Genomic DNA, 20000 nt, shown 5'->3' on the forward strand with positions numbered 1-20000 from the left:
ACATGAGAACTTCGGGTTTGCCCCACCCTAGCGATGTCAGGAATTAGACTGGCAACCACACAGTTGAATTAAGATAAATGATTCGATGATAACGAGCCATAATAAAGCACGTCATCTACATGTTACCTAAACCTCTCTCCCGAAACACTAAGCAGTAAAACCTGCAGTTTCTAAACCATTCAAAAGCTGTCCCTGCAGTAATCCTTATTTAGTGTAAGGGGGATAGCTCTCTCTTTCTCTTTCTCTCTCTCTCTCTCTCTGTCTTGCTCTCCCCCTGTGTGTTTTACAGTGGACGCTCATGAATGACAAGTCACTCTGTATGAGTTGCGTTTGCCCCAGTGAGTGTGTGAAGCGTGGTATTAAATCACGGCAGAGTGAAAGGGAGAGCGACCGGACCCTGGCCTGTTGTGACAGTGGCATAGCTCTTTTGTCGGCAGCGCCGTCGCAGTAAATCTACCCCGCTCCCTTTCACAAAGGACTACCCCTCCACCCCTTTATGGTCCCTGGGTGGGGGTGGGGGTGGGTGCTGATGGTGGGGGGTGGTTGGGGGGTAGGTCTGTGAATCAACAATAGAGAGAGTTAGACCTCGCTGGACCTCAGGGAATTCCTTCTCAGCCTGGCAGCCATCCACACAAAGTCAGTGAGGGAATTTACTATTTATCTGATGGCCTCACCACTTCTGAATCGCCGACCGGGCGTCTTCGTCGTGCGGCACAAGCGGCAAGGTTTGAGTTGTCTCTTTTGTCGGGGTTGGTGGTTTAAAATATATCTTCTCGGCGGGTGGGAGTCCACTGTGACCAATGCTGGGGAAGCACATGCTTGTTAGTAGAAGGAAAGCAACAGGCACCCAGATAATCCTCTGTGGGGAACTCTGAGGATCACAGAACCACTCTGGCACCAAACTCCCCTCCCTTCCCTCTGCTCTGTCGATTTGACCCCTAACGACCGTTGCTAGTGACCGCGTGTCCAGAATATGGAGCCGCAAGTCAGAGAACGGTTTGAGTGACAACCACTGGTCGTCACTCAAACACATCAGAACATGAACCATAAACAAAGAAGATGCTCATCATCACGGGAAGCCTTGACCCAAACAAAGACATCTGAATCATTATTTATATCAAGGTGTAGGTTCAGGGTTAAAATACTGTTTTTATACGGAGAATATTACCCAATAATATAACACAACCGAATAGAAAGCAGAGGCACGAAACGACTTGTTTGCGTCCACACCGGTTTCCCCTTCAATGGTCACGACTTAGGGATTTCACTCGGAAGCAGGTTGCCATGGCAATGAGGAGAATCCAACAGCAGATGAATCTCCACATGGAGAGACGTCTCACAGCTCCCACGGCGTCGGGCGCTGTCACTCATGCCAGTTTGTGGGTGCGTTGCCATTGCCATCATCACCCGCCAGACATGGGCTGGCCCTTACTTCACACCCATAGAAGTTGTATAAGTTAGTGCCCATGAAATGACGTTCATGAGATCATAAATGTGTCACAACCGTGGAAGGCGAGTTTGCTTCCGTAGTGGAACTAAAAACAAGCGCCTCCATTTTGTGCCAGTGCACGTCCGAAGCGTCCAAATGATTCAGTTTTTCGCGGCCTCTCCATAACTCCCCATGAAAGGATGCCTTCTTGTCATCTTTCACTGCCATCGGGGAAGCACGTGGCCCAGGAGGTAGAGCGGGTCGACTGGTATCAAGAAGGTCGCTGGTTCAATCCCCGGCTCCTCCTAGCTGGCTGTTCGAGGTGTCCCTGAGCAAGACACCTCGCCCTAACTGCCTCCGACTCCCTGTGTGTTTGATTCACACACCGCTTTCGGTTTGTGAAAGTGTGCATAAATGGATGAATGTTAGGCAATACTGTAAAGCGCTTTAAGTGGCCACTGGTTAGAAGAGCACTATATTATAAATGCAGTCCATTTACCTACCATTTAGTCTGTCCTCAGCAACACAACGGTACATGTGAATCAGACGTCATGGGGTGTGGGCAAACACGGAGCCAGCAGCCGACTCACTGCAGTCCCCGTCAGCCTTCTCACACATCTCCACACCAGGAACCGATTGAATCATCATTCCATCGCAATAAATCGCAGACTGCATTCTCCCATCTTTAACCACTCACTAAAAACAGCGCGCTCGTCTTGTTCCAATAGATCGCTCGATATAAAGCATGACTATAAAATAAAAAAAACGACTGCGACACTGCATCGGTTTTATTTCAACACAGAGTTATTCACCTCAACCCCACATACGTTCATTGGCCTCTAGCAGAGCGGCCATGTTTGTTTGGCTGTGATCTCCATGTGTTCCCGTCCCTGGTTTAAAGTGGCGTGAAGCCGAACACTCCGCCAGAAGTTCATTATGGGACGCATGGAGAGTGAGAGATTGAGCGTTACAATTAGCACCCCAAACCCCGAGCACTTGGCTTGAGTTCAAGGAAGCCATTAGCTTCACGCGCACACCGCGGTGGAGGGAGCGTGTTTTGACGTCATGTTTATTCTTAGCTACAGTCGCTGGGTTCCTCCACGTATGTTCAATAGGCTTACTGATCACCCCGCTGTATGTAAGCCTATCTGATTGGGTCAGACAATAAACGATTAGGGATGGACTATAGTAGCATTGCTGTTAAAATCAACCTTACGCGGTGTGCTCCACTCCTCTCTCTGCGTAAAGTGGAAATTATCTCCAAAGCAACTTAGCAAGTAGTGATGGAGCGATGCCAAACACTTAGTGCATGGCTCTAAATGGAGCCATGTGCCACACGTAGTTCTATGAGCACTATGCGTCACACGTAGTTCTTACTGGTTTCAGAGCGTGGGCCGAAGAGGGGTGACGGTGTTACTGGGAAGCATTGAAGGAACTGGGAATTGAGGAGGGGGGTTCCAGGTTCCCTACATGCTCCTCTATGTGAATGACATTGTTCCACAGATGATGGATGACGTCCGGTTGTGGAGAACAATCGGTATTGGAGAGAGACAGAGCCAGAGCCAGAGACAGAGCCAGAGACAGAGACAGAGCCAGAGAGAGAAAGAGACAGAGACAGACAGAGACAGAGACAGAGACAGACACAGAGACAGAGACAGAGACAGAGCCAGAGCCAGAGACAGAGACAGAGACAGAGACAGAGCCAGAGCCAGAGCCAGAGACAGAGACAGAGACAGACGGTTGTGCAGTTGAGAAGACAGGAAATCTCAGTTTTCTCTAGTTTGGACTTCTACTCCAAACGATCAATTAAACAGTCAATAGAACAGTAGATTCAGTAGAACAGTTTCATTAGAACAGGTTATTTTTTATTTTTAAATAAGGCCATTTATCTTACCTTTATATGGAGTCAACAACACACTTCTCCCTGAAGAACACAAAGTACTGAATAATTGATGACAAATCGAGCAAGCATTAGGATAAATTATTGATAGCGAAAAAACAATCGAAAGGGGGAACCCTGCATCAATGTAAATAACAACAACCGTTTTTAAAACCTCTCTCAAGTCAAAGCGACGTCACCGGAGGAGAAAAGACACCACATCCTAACACCGACAACCAGCTATTAAAGCTGAGAGTGGGATGGTTGTTCTGGGTCTACCGTGGCGGTATAAGGATTCGGTACAGTAGGTCTTTCCATTGATACAGAAAGGCATGATCAATAAAAATGTCTGCCCTTTTCTTCCCGCCTCAGCATTATGTTCATGTCTGTCAACACCAGCCGGCTGGACGGCACCTGCTGCTTCCCGGCTACACCAGGAACACACTGGAGTCAGAATTAACTGGACCTTACCTCCAAGGGCCCTATTTACTAGGCGGCCATCTTGATCTCCACGCTAGCTGGGGGAACCCCGGCAGCTAGCGTTGAGATCCAAGATGGAACAGAGATTGTATAAAAGCTGATGTTTATCTATCCTTTCACAGGGAAAGTGAACATAATATTACAGCCTATACCACGTTTGGACTATTTAACTGTTTTTGTAGATATGAAGGCTACATCCATTGCAGAGGACTTCTAGCAAGACCTAGGTTGTATTCACACACTAAACCACCAGCCATATAATTATTCTAAATAACATCATACATTTAGTGTGCTGGCCCTATATGTGCCTGCCTCCTTGCTACCCATGGTGTATGAACATGAAGTCGCTTGGCTGGGAGTGTCCGAACTACACCAGCCTTTACACCATTTCCCATTTCGTATCGGTTATCTGAACGTTCTGACTAATGTGCCCCCCCCCCCGTACTCGAACTATGTTGATACGTTGCGAAATAAACACATAAATCAACTTCGCATCCGCAGATTTAACCATAACATCCAGAGTGCGGCCATATTCTTCAACTTATCAACAAAAATATCAGTTCGCTTTTTAATGAGGAACCATGATGCGCCAGCACTGCGGGCCCTTTCAAATTGCCTTATAGTGTGCAAGCACTTGATAACTGCTTTGCAAGAGGTTCTAAAAGTCTAACTCTATAATAACTTACAATGAAGCCATGCAATGTAAGCTTGATTAAGGCACGAGATAAAACAAATCACAAATGATCTGAGATAGCATTACACGCAAAAATGTTTCCGTCTGTTTTGTGCTGTGGGGTTCCGTCCTGTTTATGTTGTTGTTTTTATCTTGTTTAATTGTATTTTCATTGCCAGGGGACTACAGATGAAAAATAGCCTTTTGGCTAATTCTGGCATTTTTAACCCTTGTATTATCATGTGTTTTATTAATTTGCACTGTCCCCTTCTTAAATAAACTGAATTGAATTTGACTGTCTGTCTGTCTGTCTGTCTGTCTGTCTGTCTGTCTGTCTGTCTGTCTGTCTGTCTGTCTGAGCTTTGAGGCAAATCGTAGGATTAACTCAAGACTCAGAAAAGTTCAACACCTCAAATATTGTAACCACTGTTTAAAAATACAGCTGTGCTGCCCTCTAGTGGTGTTGATAATAAATATGCCGAGGTCACTACAGTGCTTTAATCAACACGATCTCTACCGTCTTTCCAGGTTGTTATTGAAGTTGGAAGTTAATACTAAACTAAACTAAATATATAACGCCTTTAAGAACAGCCCCGTTTTCTACAGAGCCCAGTGGCCATCAGTCCGATCAGAGTGAGCCTTTTACGTACCTTTCCGGATGTTCGGAGGGCGGGACGGCCACTGGGCGCTTGATTGATGCGAACAAACTGCGATTGATTATTAAACAAAAAATATCCATGCCCACATGCAAAATAAATAACACACGCTAGAGAAATAACTTATACTAGTTCGTTGGGTTATTAACATCATGGTTTCCGTCAGGGGCCCTCACAGGTGCGCTACGTTAGACAATCGACCTACCTTTACATATTGGTGCTCTTTAGCGCCCCTAGTGTTCAATAACGAGAATTATAAACGACAATAATCCCAACATAATAGCTGATTCCTACAGGTTTACAGGGCCCCGAAGATAATAGATTTTCACCACTCGGGGACGCTAGACGGCCCTTGACATGGCCATTTTTAGATAGACCTCTCTCTCTCTCTCTCGCTCTCTCTCTCTCTCTCTCTCTCTCTCTCTCTCTCTCTCTCTCTCTCTCTCTCTCTCTCTCTCTCTCTCTCTCTCTCTCTCTCGCTCTCATTTTCATTTTCATTTAAAAAAAGCTTTATTGACATGAGAGTGTGAGTATAAAACATTGAATGAAAAATAATAAAAATATCAGGTATTACACTATTAAGTACTCATTCTAAAAAGCAAAATGTGGAATAATCTGAAAATTCCAGTATTTCCGATTCACAGATAAATTAAAGATACACTCTCAATACACAATATTTACAATATGGAGGACGCGCGGGAGCGCTCGCTCTCTCTCTCTCTCTCTCTCTCTCTCTCTCTCTCTCTCTCTCTCTCTCTCTCTCTCTCTCTCTCTCTCTCTCTCTCTCTCTCTCTCTCTCTCTCTCTCTCTCTCTCTTTCTAGCTCTCTTGCTCTCTCTTGCTATCTCTCTGTGTATCAATCAATCCATATATATCTACAAACTCCTTGTAACATATATATTTATATAAATATATAGATGTATAGATATACAATCCTTATAACGTATACGTATATATATTAAATATCTACATATCTAGCACCTCTTTGTAACGTACATGCATATATACATATATGTATATATCCGTGTATATACAGTATGTATGTATATATACGTAACAAGAAGGTTGTAGGGTTTTGAACACACATGACATCCTTGTATTTAAGTGAGGGATTGTGTATCTCTCTCTCTCTTTTATATCTCTCACACTAACATTTATCTGTTATTTAATATATATATATATATATATATATATATATATATATATATATATATATATGAATAATACCTTTGATAAATTCGATTATGCAGAATATGTCATAAAGAGGGCTTATAGTAGCCGTACTATGATTATTATAACAATAATAAGAACATTAAAGAAAGGAATGCAATAGAATAAAGAACAATACATAATCATAATGTAGTCCTAACCTTTATCACATAATAAGTGTAATATAATATATTTTATATAGCCTTTATATATATAATATGTCACATTAATATTGGGCTTTACCATTAGACACATTTACAATGACTTTAGACAACGCTTGTAGGACGTAGGTCTAAATTTAGGGCAGACCCAGCAGACCCAAGGTGAACTGTGTATGTGTGTGCGTGTGTTTGTTTGTGTGCGTGCGTGTGTGTGTGTGTGTGTGTGTGTGTGTGTGTGTGTGTGGGGGGGGGGGGGGGGGGGGGGGGGGGGGGGGGGGTTGTCAGAAAAGCAGGCGTTACTCATTGGTTGTCATAGCAGCTCAGCCTCTTGCGCTCTCATAAAGGCGCGCGGGTTGGAGTGGAAGCCAGCAGACAATCACAGGCCGCTGCGCGAGACACACACATCTCCTGTCGCCTCGGATTCACGTTAACGGGAATGCCTCTGATTTATTTTACACATAAATCCCATCCCACAATCTTAACAGTTTATTTTTGTTTCGGTTTCCTGGCTGCTGTTTCTTTTTCACAGAGCACAGATTATCTGCTCGGCCGCTTTTTTTCGGGGCGTAAAAGATGACCGGAGTCTTTGAGAACCTAAACGCAGATATGCACACGACGAACCAGATGACCTCCAGCGGGTACCACACTGGCCTGCACAAGTCGCAGGAGTCCCCGACGCTCCCAGTGTCCACGGCCACGGACAGCAGCTACTACAACAGCCAGCTTGCCGGCCAATGCGGGGGCTCCCCGTTCGGCCAGCTCCCGACCACCTACCCCTATAACGTCCCCTACCCCGCAAAGACCGCGTACGACCTCGGCTTCAACTCGACCTACGGAGGGGCGTTCACCTCCTACGGCACCAGCCCCTCGCCAACTCCACCAGACACAGGTATGAAAGCCCACCAAACAAGTTGTGTGTTGGGTTGGTTTATTTGAATGATGGCGATAGCGACGGGAAACGGCATCGGTGTTAACGTGTTCAATCTCTCTCCCACAGATAAAGGAGAGGAGAGTGAGCCGGAGATTCGGATGGTGAACGGCAAACCAAAGAAGATCAGGAAACCGCGGACCATTTATTCCAGTTTCCAGCTGGCGGCTCTGCAGCGGCGGTTCCAGAAGACGCAGTATTTGGCGCTACCGGAGCGCGCAGAGCTGGCGGCGTCCATGGGCCTCACGCAAACACAGGTGAGTTCATCCTGAGACATGCCCATGTCGCGCGTAAAGTATGCTGTAGGCCTGTCTATTCTGTGCATAGAATAAGTAGACAAGATTCACCGAAAAGGTGCCAAAAGTTGCATTAAAGTACAAATTACGCATGACCCAAATTGCGCATGACAATTGCATACATGTATTCACACCGGTGTCCTTTAATTTTTTAAGGTAAAAATATGGTTTCAAAACCGCCGCTCCAAGTTCAAGAAGCTGTGGAAGAGTGGAGAAATACCCCCGGAGCAGATCGCAGCCTCCGGCGAGTCCCCCTCCTGCAGCTCCCCGCTGACGGTGTGGGACTTCCCGCAGAACCAGAGAATGAACAGTGTGGTCCACAACCCCAGTTTACCTCAGAGCTGCAGCCCCCCGCACCCCGCGGCGGCGCCCTCCTTCCTGGCCAACTACTCGTGGTACGCGACGAACTCTGCGGCGGCGCATCTGCAGCCCTCCCTGGGCCCGCACCACCATCACCACCACAACGCTGCCTCCGCCAGCGCCGGGACTATTTTCTGAAGCCGTTGTGGACTCTCGATCGGATAATACTGGTGAAGAAAAACACAAGAGGAAGGGACGGACACGACGATCGCCAATGCCCTTATTCACGGACCTCCTCGGATAACACACGACCACTACATGCAAGAATTTGATTAAAGTTACGTCCCCGTCCCCCCACGGACGTCCGTTTGTGTGTGTGGGGTCGGTGGGAGGGTTAAACCGATTTTGTAGCCTAGTTATTTTTGTATTTATTTATTTCTGTGTGTGTTGACGGATGCGTGGGAATCCACGGACACCCCAACGCACCGCAGCATAGGCCTCGAGCCCAGGGCGGGCGTCACTTTGTCCTCAGCGCCCTGCACGTTAACCTGCAGGTAGGCCTATACTGTCACAAACCGTAGCACTATCCGATGTATCGTGCCTTGTTTATAATATGACCTCATTTTGTTGTGCGACCCCCGGATCACGTGTTTTAGTTGATGGGAGTGTGTCCCGTCTCTGTAAATACCCCAAAGCATTCCTCTGATATGCAGACTGTTTTTGTGGGTTGTTGGATCGGATCCCCCTCCACCATCTCCTACTGCTACTGAATGTTATTCCCCATACCGAGTTGACCTGTATATGACGATTATTTGTATTTTTGTCTTATTTATTTTAACCTTGTTTTTATTTTTTCATATATGAAAAAGACGTTATTTAAATAAATGAATTTTCTGTGCAATTTGTTTCCTCGCCTTTTCTGTATAAATCTTGTGCGTAAACCCCGAATTTTATTTTTACCACTTTTATTTAAGTTTCATGATGTTATATTTATCCACTGAGCAGAAAAGATGCGCAAACAACTCACAGTTCTGTTTGGAAACTTCACAAAACGCCGCTGAAAAAAACTCAAACGCAGTCAGAATGGTTTTATTCCTGTTAATTAGGAATATATTTAACATGTTTTGATCGGTTTCTGTCCACTAACACCGTTATGATACACAATTACCACACAGGTTCACACCACACGTGTTTTCTGTGACGAACTTTTAGGAAAGCGTCATGCAGTTGCATGTGTGTCTCTGAGTTGAACAGACACGTTTATAAAAACCTGCACCCATGTGAGATAAAGGGACCGGGCGGGACGGCTTTGCGCCCTGGGGGGCTAAGCGACTTCCCACAGTCAAACCCTACCTATAACTTCACACACAGCCTCGCCTGGAGCTCAGACTAGATGGAAACATGTTTTTCCCCTCCGCATATTGTTCACTCTGCAGGGCCACAATTGGTTACGCATGGGGCTATAGGCCTACAACAAGCGCCAGCCGGTTGACCTACATTTCTCAGGCCATGCAGTATGCTGATGTAGACCATCTTATGATCGGTGATTCTTCCGATCGCTTGACGCTCATGTGAACCGGTGAGTTCTAGAGGGTAAATTAAAAAAGATGACGTCACATTTAATTTTTAACACGGCCACGCCGCATTAACTATAATTCGTGCTGCTGCGGTAGTTCCTAGAAAAAGTTGTCATTCCCAGGGGACCGGCCCTCTGTAGGACTATGTGTGTGTGTGTGTGTGTGTGTGTGTGTGTGTGTGTGTGTGTGTGTGTGTGTGTGTGTGTGTGTGTGTGTGTGTGTGTGTGTGTGTGTGTGTGTGTGTGTGTGTGTGTGTGTGTGTGTGTGTGTGTGTGTGTGTGTGTGTGTGTGTGTGTGTGTGTGTGTGTGTGTGTTTGCTCAGGGTCTGCAAAGCGACCGCGTCCACCGCTCGTGGGCCGCTAATCGCGTCGCTTTGCCTAATTAGATGGAGGCCACCTTGTCGGCGGCCGCTCTTACAAGACGACGCGTTGTTCCCCGGCCTGTCTTCTGGTAACAGGACGAGGCATGTGATAAAGGGCTCGTGTTGCAAGGAAGGTCCCGCAGCGAAATGAGGCTCAGGGCCGATGCATTGACCTGAAGTCATCCCCGATCAAACACAGGGGGCTTGTTGAGGCCGGGGCGATGTGTGTGTGTCTAAGTGTGTGGCGTGGAAAATGAATTATTTTTTACAGCCGCACCAATAGAGCCACGTAAAAAACAAACGTTTAACGTCTTATTTGGGTTTGACTTGAACGTTTGGTCACGTTTTACAAATATGCATATAACTGTCCCAATTGAAGTCCATAATAGAGCGGTGAAATCTAGAAGTTGTTGGTGTTGTTGTTATAAACTGCAAATAAAATGAATACGGTGAAATATTCTTTGCACATTGCAGCATCGACGTGCAACTCGCTTCCTGTGGCTGCGCGCATCTGTTCTGAAACCAAGTGGATTTTATAGTCGCCCGAATTCTCCAGACAACTTGTAAATGCCATACCCCCTATCCTAATTTATACCGTGATCCGTCATTTTATCCACATTTACTCTGGTTTGAACATTTTGGCTTTCAAATGTGAAAGCCTGCAATTAGGCCTACTATATAATTCTTCGCAATTTTAGATGTCCTAATATGGGCTGTAATTTTTACGCAAGACAATTTCCCGCTATTTCAAGCGTCAACATTGTCAAAGCTGCATGTACATAATTAATGGGAATATCAATGCATAGTTTTTAGCATAACATCTTGACTCGGCGATAATTATATCCAAGCCTACGCAGAATTAGCCTGCAATTGCACGGTAACTGCTGCTTTAAATTTTACAAAAATTGCTCATAATTTCCCCAGAAAGATTACCAAGATCTCGAGTGCACAATGTCATCAGCGTAATGAGGAGTAAACATTTATGCTAATAATCTACATTTTTTTCCATCCGCTATAAAGAGGGGAAATAAAGCAGACGTTTTCAGTCATATTCCGAGCTGTGGTGCTGGGCTTCGCCTCGGATGCTCTGTGCGGGACTGTGGCTCTCGGGGGGTCGGGACGGTGGCTCTCTGGGTGTCCGTGCTTCGCGGGCCCCCTGCTCCGTGCCATGGGGGGCAATGGGGACATGGGGGGACATGGGTGGACCGCTCTCAAGGCAGAGGTATTTCGCTTTGCATGTTTTATAATCAATAGTTTTTAACCTATTCGAAAAAGTGTGAATGCTCAAGTCTAAATTATTTAAACTAGGCTTTATATATTTTTGGAATATCTCCAATATCCATGTGCTGCAGACTCGTTCATAATTAATCAACAATAATAATACTAATATTAATAACACACATGATTATGCTGTAACTATAAAAATCCGGAATATTTTACACATCTAAATTATTAGCCACTATTTCTAAAATAACAAAATCGAGGCACCTGAACGTTGCATCCTCTTATATTATTTTATTATATTTATCGTCACCATCCGTGCACACATCTCCCTGCGTCAGCCACGAGTTCGCCTGCTATACCGAAGTGCGACATTTATCCCCAATGAGACTCGTTTGTCTCGTCGTCCCTGCTCTCAGGACCATTGTCCGTGGCTAATTCCAAACCTCTCTCCACACCGAAGGCTCCTCGGTGGCGCACACCTGCAAGCAATTTGCCCGCCTTACGCATGAGGCTGAGTCTAAAGCAACAGTTCACCTATTTCATTTTTTTCCTATTTGGCTATGGCAAATTTCTTTCAGGGAGCACTATCTCCTTTGTTAACGCCGAAAGATTCTCTATGCGAAAAATGGCTCATAATTACCGCAGGGATAGAAAACTGCATTAGAATAAATAAGAGCGAAATGACTGTAATTATGTTGGGTTTGATGGGCTCGTAATCAAGGGAAGAACGCGACGAGCGCTGACCCTCCTGGGCGTGCAGCTGCGCCCTTTCCTGGCGCAGAGATGGGACTTTTGTTTTCCTCGACATCACCCGAATCCTTGTTCTTGTCCAACAGTATTAGAGGTAGGATGAATCCCCCGCGCTGGGAACACCACGTGAAACATAGCCTACACGCTGCATTCTTTTATTCGGGCCCTAATGATGCAATCATGACGGTGATTTAGACGTGCCGGCCCATGTCGAATTTGGCAATGTGGTTGAGTCGTCCTATATTTGTAAAGATAGATCAACAATAACAATGAATGCATATTGTTATTATTTTTTATTAATATCATTATTAATAATAATACAATTATTATTAACAATATTGATTTAGATATTCTTATTACCAGTGTGCTTATAATTATTGCGATATTTTATGCATTAGCATTATTACATCATTATTATGACAACATTATTTTTACGATTAATATTAGTAATTGGCAACGTTATATTTTATTATAATCGTTATGAGATTATATATTGTTATCAACATTATACACTTTATATTATTATTATTGTCATTAGGCTACTACATTATAAATTTCTATCATTCAGATTATTATTATAATTATTATTATTTGCTTCTTTTTATGAATAATGAGGATATAAGTCAATATTTAGCAATTCCAATAAATAAATGTTCACCTTCCATACCTAAAACTACACACATACGCACGCACGCACGCACTGACAAACGCAAGTGCGCACGCACACACACACACACACACACACACACACACACACACACACACACACACACACACACACACACACACACACACACACACACACACACACACACACACACACACACGTACACTCTTTTCCCAAGAGTCTCATTCAATAAATATTAATTGAATGTTCTGGCCTCCCGCTGGTCGTAATCCAGAAAGTTTTCATTGGCCCGAGCGCAGCTTTGACCGTAAACAAGCTCACCTTTTAAACTCTTACCTGGACTTACAAAGGCCTACACGTGTTACCGCACACCTTTTAACATGTTACTCTGATTTATGCATGTTTTTCGAAACACCTTTTAACCTTTTACCTGGACTTATCAACATGTGTTACCGCACACCTTTTACTTTGACTTATAGGCTACATGTGCCCCACACCTTTAACTTATTACTTAACTTATCTACATGTGTTACCTCACACCTTTAACGTATACATTTAGGCCCTAATTTAAATAAATGTGTTATCAAACAACTTTTAATCTTTTTCCTGGAATAATCTCACAGTCTTTATTCGATTTATATACATGTGTTGGCTACTTCACCCCTTTTAGAGTATTACTTTGACCTAACTACGTTTGTTACTTCACACCTTTTAAAATATTATTTTAAATTGTATAGGCCTGTTACCTCACATGAAGGCCCACCTCACCTTAACTCGTTCCAAACGTTCAATGTTCCTTCTATGCTGTACGAAGGCCTACATCTCAATGATGCATTAAATATACAGTCTGGAGGACACGAAGCATCAAGGATAAGGATCGGGTCATCCATTCATGTTGGATCATAAAGGCTTCAATCGATATCCTGTAGCAAAAATAAAATGTGGAAATGTAGCTTAAGACAGAAGGCCTAAGGCTACTTTAGAAGTTGTGTTGTGTCTGTTTTACATTTATCAAAGAGTTAATGCAATATTCTACAACCGCACCATTTTAAATATTCTGTTAATACTCTGCAAATAACTTTATATTTTAATCAGAATTATAAGACCGTCTTTGGTAGTCTGAATAATTCTGATTTAGACAGTGAAATAAAGAATGAACTAATAAAAAATAGAAAACACTTCTCCTAGGTCAGGCCTTTGTCAAGTACAGTCATACACGTAAGGGTTTGAAACGATGACGCTTCATCTCATGAGCCTTTCAATTATCTTCCTCAGGAACATTGGTTTTAATAAGACACCCTTTCTTTACATCATTTAAATCAATATTTTACTGTTTTGAAACTTTGCACATATTTACAGGGAAAAACAAATAAATAAATTAAGTGATCAATACAAAACTAAATATTTCTATACTGACTAAACACATCTCGACGAATACAGAATGTCTAAAACCCGGTCTCACAGCGTACCAAATACATCACAAATCTGGGAATATCTATTTTTTACATCAACGCCGGGTCAAACGAGTCCTTGACCTTGTGTCTTAAAGCAGGACAGGCCCTTACGCGTCTCCTTACGGGGGCCCATTCAGAGCATCGCTGGCATTAAGTGCAGCATCAACACATAAAGATGTCATGTCAAATACACAAACAAATGAACACGTATTGACTCTCAACAGAAACAATTCCGAATAACTTAAATTAAATAGAAAACACACACACGCACACGCGCACACACACACACACACACACACACACACACACACACACACACACACACACACACACACACACACACACACACACACACACACATATTATATTATCAATTTCAGTCTTTTCACAATCTTTGATAGCATCGGGCTGTAGCCTTGGCGAATATTCAAAATGGATGCTGTGCTATCATTAGTATCTGTTTTAAAAACGACAAGGCCCGATACATTTGTAATTAAAAAGTGTTGGTGGGGAGATGATTCACTCCCAGATGTTCACACAGTTCCTCGGCCCGAACAGCAGCCCACACCAGCCTCCAGTTGTGGGTCAGTCGCCTGGGGTTTATTCATCCATAGCCTAATGAAAAATATACCATCGTGGATTGTTCTCGGAGTCGGCTCGGCCCATTCCACCCATGCGCTCTCAAATGCAGCAAAAAACCATTAACGGAGTAGCCAAAAACATCCATTTGTTTACCATTTCCGGTGGCTGTCGCGGACGCCGAAGGACAGTTCGCCCCCCCCCAGGCAGTAATGCGCCCCTCCAGCCTCTCCAGATCCCTCCGCGCAGACCGCTGTCGTCCGGTATCAGGGGGGGCATTGTGTCAGAGGCAGAGGCGACTCACTGGCCAGCTCGGGAATACATGTGTGCGTTGACCCCCCGGGGGGGGCACGCTGAGTGCTCGCCCCCCTTTCAGTCTCGCGTGAGCCCGTGCGTGCGGCACCAGGAGATGGGGAGAGCCGGTTCTCCCTTCACATGAGCTGTGATTGCTGCATAGATTCATGGTGCGTGGTGGGGTACCACGACGTGTAGCTGGGGATGTAGGGCGCAGGCGTCCCCACGGATGTCTTCCCGGTGGTGGGGGAACTCCAGACAGGTGCACCGGTGGGGGAGCCGCTGGAAAGTCCTCGGCCATTGGCCAAAGCGCTGGCGTCGATCTGACCTCCGCCTTGCTTCATCAGCTTCTTGAATTTGGATCGCTTGTTTTGGAACCAAATCTTCACCTGCGACAAAACAAGCGAACACAGATTAATATAATATTATTGCCATGTGAAAATCCATTGAAACCACCACCGAATACTAAGTCTATGTCTTACGCACAAAAGGCGAGTCAAATTGCAGGGTCATAGCAAATTTCACATCAAACAAGAAGCAATGCAACATATCAGCTATAGGCCTACATCCTTAATATCTGTTTGAGCAACACCAAAATTATTTACTTCAATGCCTCTTTATTACATCCAGCATCTCCAACCGTAAAGCACTTTTGTGTGCGTATTTCATTTACATAAGCCTATTTAGGTCAAAATAACACCTAACACATATTACAAAAAGCCTCCCTATCGCTATTATTTTTTGGTAAACAGCTGAAATACACATCAACTGAAGCAGGCCATGTTATTACGGTTGAAGCATGGGTAAAGGCACCCTGGTGTCGGTGGAGGGACTTGCCTGTGTCTGCGTGAGACCGAGGGAGGCTGCCAGCTCTGCCCGCTCCGGCAACGCCAAGTACTGGGTCTGTTGAAACCTCCGGTTCAGAGCCTGGAGCTGTAAACTCGAGTAGATAGTTCTGGGCTTTCGGATCTTTTTGCCCTTTCCGTTGAAGCGAACTTCTCCCCCTTCCACTACGGTGTTCTTCTCCGATTCCGGTGCTGTGAACGAGAGGAGAAAAAAAACCGAGCAAGTGAGCGAGGAGCTCCTATCTCGAGCACCCGAAAAGAACTGAAGCAATTACTCCTGCGCAAGTTTTACCGGCTGTAGTTTAGGTATAATTACCCTTAATTGCATACATTGTTTATAGCATTACGCAATAAATAATTACCAAGCCTAATTTCCCAAACATCTGGTTCGCTTTTACCATGCGCAGTATGACTGGTTCTGACTAGAGAGGAGAACCCTCCGTACGGGTAGTGGGGACGAGAGAGGGACTCACCTGGGTCCTCCAGCCGGGTCTGGGAGAGCTGCGCCGGGCTGTGGTGGTAGCTCTGCACGGTGCTGAGGTACGGGCTGGTGGAGTGGCCGCCCACGGAGTTGACGTATGGATAAGCCAAGGACCTGGGAAAGGAGGACGCCGGACTGTAGGAGCTGTCGTGCTGGGGATGACCTGCAGAATGTAAACAGTGCATGGGGTAGTGTCCGTGGGACATGGAGGAAGGCGACATTTGTTGACTCGGGGGTCCAAATTCCATGAAAACGGTTTTTCCCGAGACAGGGCTATTAAGACCTTCTGGTATTGTAGTCATTGTCATCTCTTCGAGCGAATCGTCTCTCCTGCTTATTTGTTTTCTTGTATGATCTCAGTGAAGGACGGATCCCAATTTAAGCCGAACTCATTTTTTCTCTTTCCATTCATAAGAAAATGTAGTTTGTGTCTGGCGTGTGATGCTGTGGACCAAGACAAACTCGCTCAAAGGTTTGAATCATGGAGTCATGAATATTCATCAAAGACTGTCGCTGATTGGTCCACTCTATCCAAGAATGATGGCGATTGGCGATCCGAGGATCCCCAAAGAAGCTGATCACTGCAGGAGAAGAAACCAAAGCTCACATTTCCCTTACAACCTCAGGTATTAGAGATTAATATTAGTGCGATGGAGCCTTACGCATTGTAATAATTAGTAATATTATTATTATAATTATTATTATTTTGTTGATATTATTATTATTATTTTTTTTTTTATTATTATTATTATATTATTATTTAGTCATACGGGAGTAGATCGGAATTTAATGTTATTAATAACTAGGTCTAATAGCTACGTATGGTGTGGTTTTGGGTGTTATATTTTATTAGTATTGATACTTTATGTCCTGTTTCAATAATCTGCAAGCATTATTAAGTAGCCTATTTGCATAGGCCTACCATAAAAACAAAAAAAACCGATAAAATAACGTTTCCATCGTGTTTGTCGTGTATATCGTGTATATCGGAATATTTGATGCCATCTTCAATAGCTTGTCTGAAGCAATGTCTATTAACATAACACTGTGTTGGATTTTAATACCTATAATTAGGATCTATTTAACACGCAATTACACCTGCTAATCACGTTGTAAAGATGCCGTTTACATTATTGCTTGCCGAGGGAAACGGGGTTATTTTATTTATTCTTTAACTAACGACACTTGTTGTATGTGATAAGGAATAAATTAAATGACTCCAGCTAAACGTGTTGTTGTAATAAAGGGACGAATCTCCGGGAAATCAGGCTGCAGGCGATAGGGAATTAATGGAGAAACGTGCTGATCTCAATTCAAACAAGAACAGGGACACACTGACTTCCTGCTCCGGGCTACAAAAAGAAATAATTACAAATGAAGTCCATGACGGTGATTGTGCCCATTGTAGTCCAAAACCAAACGGAGAGCTATACTGCACATCATTCTGTACGTTTAATAAGCCTAATATACTATTGTTATGTAGCCCAACGATTTATCACATATCTGCATTGTTTAGTCTATAAAGACTTGACGTATTGTTTAGTCAAAGTTGTAGACTTTTTCATTTTTAACAGCCTGAGCAGGTCCATCACAACATCAGGTTATTCAAAGTCGAGTATTTGGATGAGAATGGACTCAGAGCTTACGTGGGGATATGCGGCCAATAGCCCATAACTCATAATTATAATTATCCATGGATGTTTGATTCGACTGAATTGACGACTGACTAAACAAGAGAAAGTTTCCATGGCTATTGGCTGGGAGCTGTCAAGGTAGACACGCACACTGAACATCTGAAACAGGGCAAAAGGCGCACACACCCATCCCACATCACACACACCGCACAATGCACACACAATTATCTGTTCATTCCAACATTTATAACAAGTAATTATAGAAGAAGAAGAAAAATCATCACCGATGCGTCCATGCACTTCACTTACATCGGCCTAAAGAGTCAGGTGATCAGATATAAAGAAAACAGTCCACGGCGGTGAGGACGAAGAGCATCCTGGACTCGGATTCGGGCCCGCGGGTCTCGGAGCGGAACGAGGAAGAGCGTCTCCGAGTCTTCATCGTATTGTCTGCAGCGCGCGGTGCTCCTGGAGAGGTTTTACGCGCGGAGCGGAGAGATGGATGCGTCTTCCACCAATTGCGGTCCCATATCTCCAGCTGAATAAGCGAATTAAACCCGGTTAAATTCCGTCACTGTGATTATCAATGTAATGACATAATTGAAGTGAAAACAGAGCCAGTTGCGTGTGTTATCAGACGGGAGGCAGGCGCGCGGATCAGTGCGCGCTTTATCAAGTTGGTCGCGCAACTGAGGATCTGTGAAATGGAGGGAAAAGGGGAATCTGTAAAATATTAGCTTATAAGAAAAGCTGTCCCCTCGTCCTGTAAAATAGGCCAATTTGTGGTGATTTATCTAGAATTACTTTTGAAAATGCTTCAAGATATCCTCTATCAACAACGACAAGGATAATAGTGGTACAACCAATAATTATCATCTTCCAGAACACAAGACAGATTTTCATGGGTACTTGGTGGCGGCGACTGATAACTGTCATTATATCTGACGATTATAGTATCTGCGAACGAGACTGCGAGCAGAACCATTAACAGAATAGATGACGAATCTGAAAAAAAGGTTTAAAAAAATGTGCCGTGTCACTTAAAAGACCCAGTTATACCCTGACCCACCATAAAACATAAGAACATAATACATGCCTGACTTAATTCATATATTTACAGTCATTACGTTATTTTACAATTGGGTTAATATGTTTAAATAATAATTGTACACAATATTATGCTAATAACATGGCTTAACAATTTACTCTTCAGGTATGCCTGCATCCTGAAAATATTCCTCCCTCCATGCTAATTCAATAAAACAACTCCTTTTCAACGTATCAGTGCCTCTCCGATGTAGTCCAGTATATTGTCTTAGACGTGGTGGTCAGTGATGACATTAACGATAAGACCGGCCATCCATGCGGGTCGCGAGCCAGCACTTAGTATTAGAGGAGAGCGGCTCTATGGCGCGGAGAGTTTAACACCTGCTGTTCCTTACCTGGGGGCCAGGGGTAGGGTGATGGGGGCCTCGGGGTGGTGGTGATGGGGTTCCCGGGGCGCTAACATGTCACCCATTTAATTTTAGAGTGGGGACGAAAAGCCCTCCTCGTTTGTAACGCCATCGTTTTTAGTTTAAGTTTTATATTGAACTACACATTAGTGCATGTTTATGGGGAAATATGTATGTTGTAAGATTTTATGGAATCAATTTGTGTTTTTGAACAGCGCCTCCCAAGTTGAAGAGAAGAGTGAGTAGCCTATATGCTGGTATCAAGTTAATAATAATACTAGATAATTGATTGTATTTAAATGTAAAAATAAACTGATTGATATTGTTGTCAAAATTGCATTTATATATTACTATATTACTTTGCTAATAATCTATCTCTCATATGCACATTTTTAATGTTGCATGACACAAATATATACGAGTGCATGTTTTTTTTGTGATAATGCACATGGTGCACTCTTATTAATACAATTATTTCTAAATTGTTTAATCAGAAGTGTTGTAGTGTGGTATTTCTGACTATAATTGCCAATGCTTCGTTGATTGGAATTGTTCAATTGGTCGAGTAAGGGAGACTGTGCTGTCTCGGCTGATGTTGAATCAGTTGCGTGATACTATTTTATGTATTTCAGCCCCATTGAACATAAACTACATGGATTACCATTGCGTCAATTCACAAGCTATTTTCATGTCAAACGTAGCATATGAA

The 20000-nt window shown here is 43.9% G+C and overlaps 2 protein-coding genes across 2 annotated transcripts; one reads left to right on the plus strand and one right to left on the minus strand.

The window, feature by feature from the left end:
* The first annotated feature begins 6833 nt into the window (after positions 1-6833).
* dlx2a (distal-less homeobox 2a) lies at positions 6834-8911 on the plus strand. Its single transcript, XM_030342613.1, has 3 exons — positions 6834-7375; positions 7484-7671; positions 7867-8911. The coding sequence occupies exons 1-3, from the start codon at positions 7060-7062 to the stop codon at positions 8206-8208; spliced, it is 846 nt and encodes a 281-aa protein (XP_030198473.1). The 5' UTR covers positions 6834-7059; the 3' UTR covers positions 8209-8911.
* A 4948-nt stretch (positions 8912-13859) lies between these two features.
* Positions 13860-16511, minus strand: dlx1a (distal-less homeobox 1a). Its single transcript, XM_030342579.1, has 3 exons — positions 16196-16511; positions 15715-15914; positions 13860-15266 (listed from the first exon to the last, which is right to left on the minus strand). The coding sequence occupies exons 1-3, from the start codon at positions 16509-16511 to the stop codon at positions 15015-15017; spliced, it is 768 nt and encodes a 255-aa protein (XP_030198439.1). The 3' UTR covers positions 13860-15014.
* Positions 16512-20000: the final 3489 nt, after the last annotated feature.

The sequence above is a fragment of the Gadus morhua genome, chromosome 20 (assembly GCF_902167405.1).
Source record: "Gadus morhua chromosome 20, gadMor3.0, whole genome shotgun sequence".
NCBI lineage: Eukaryota > Metazoa > Chordata > Actinopteri > Gadiformes > Gadidae > Gadus > Gadus morhua.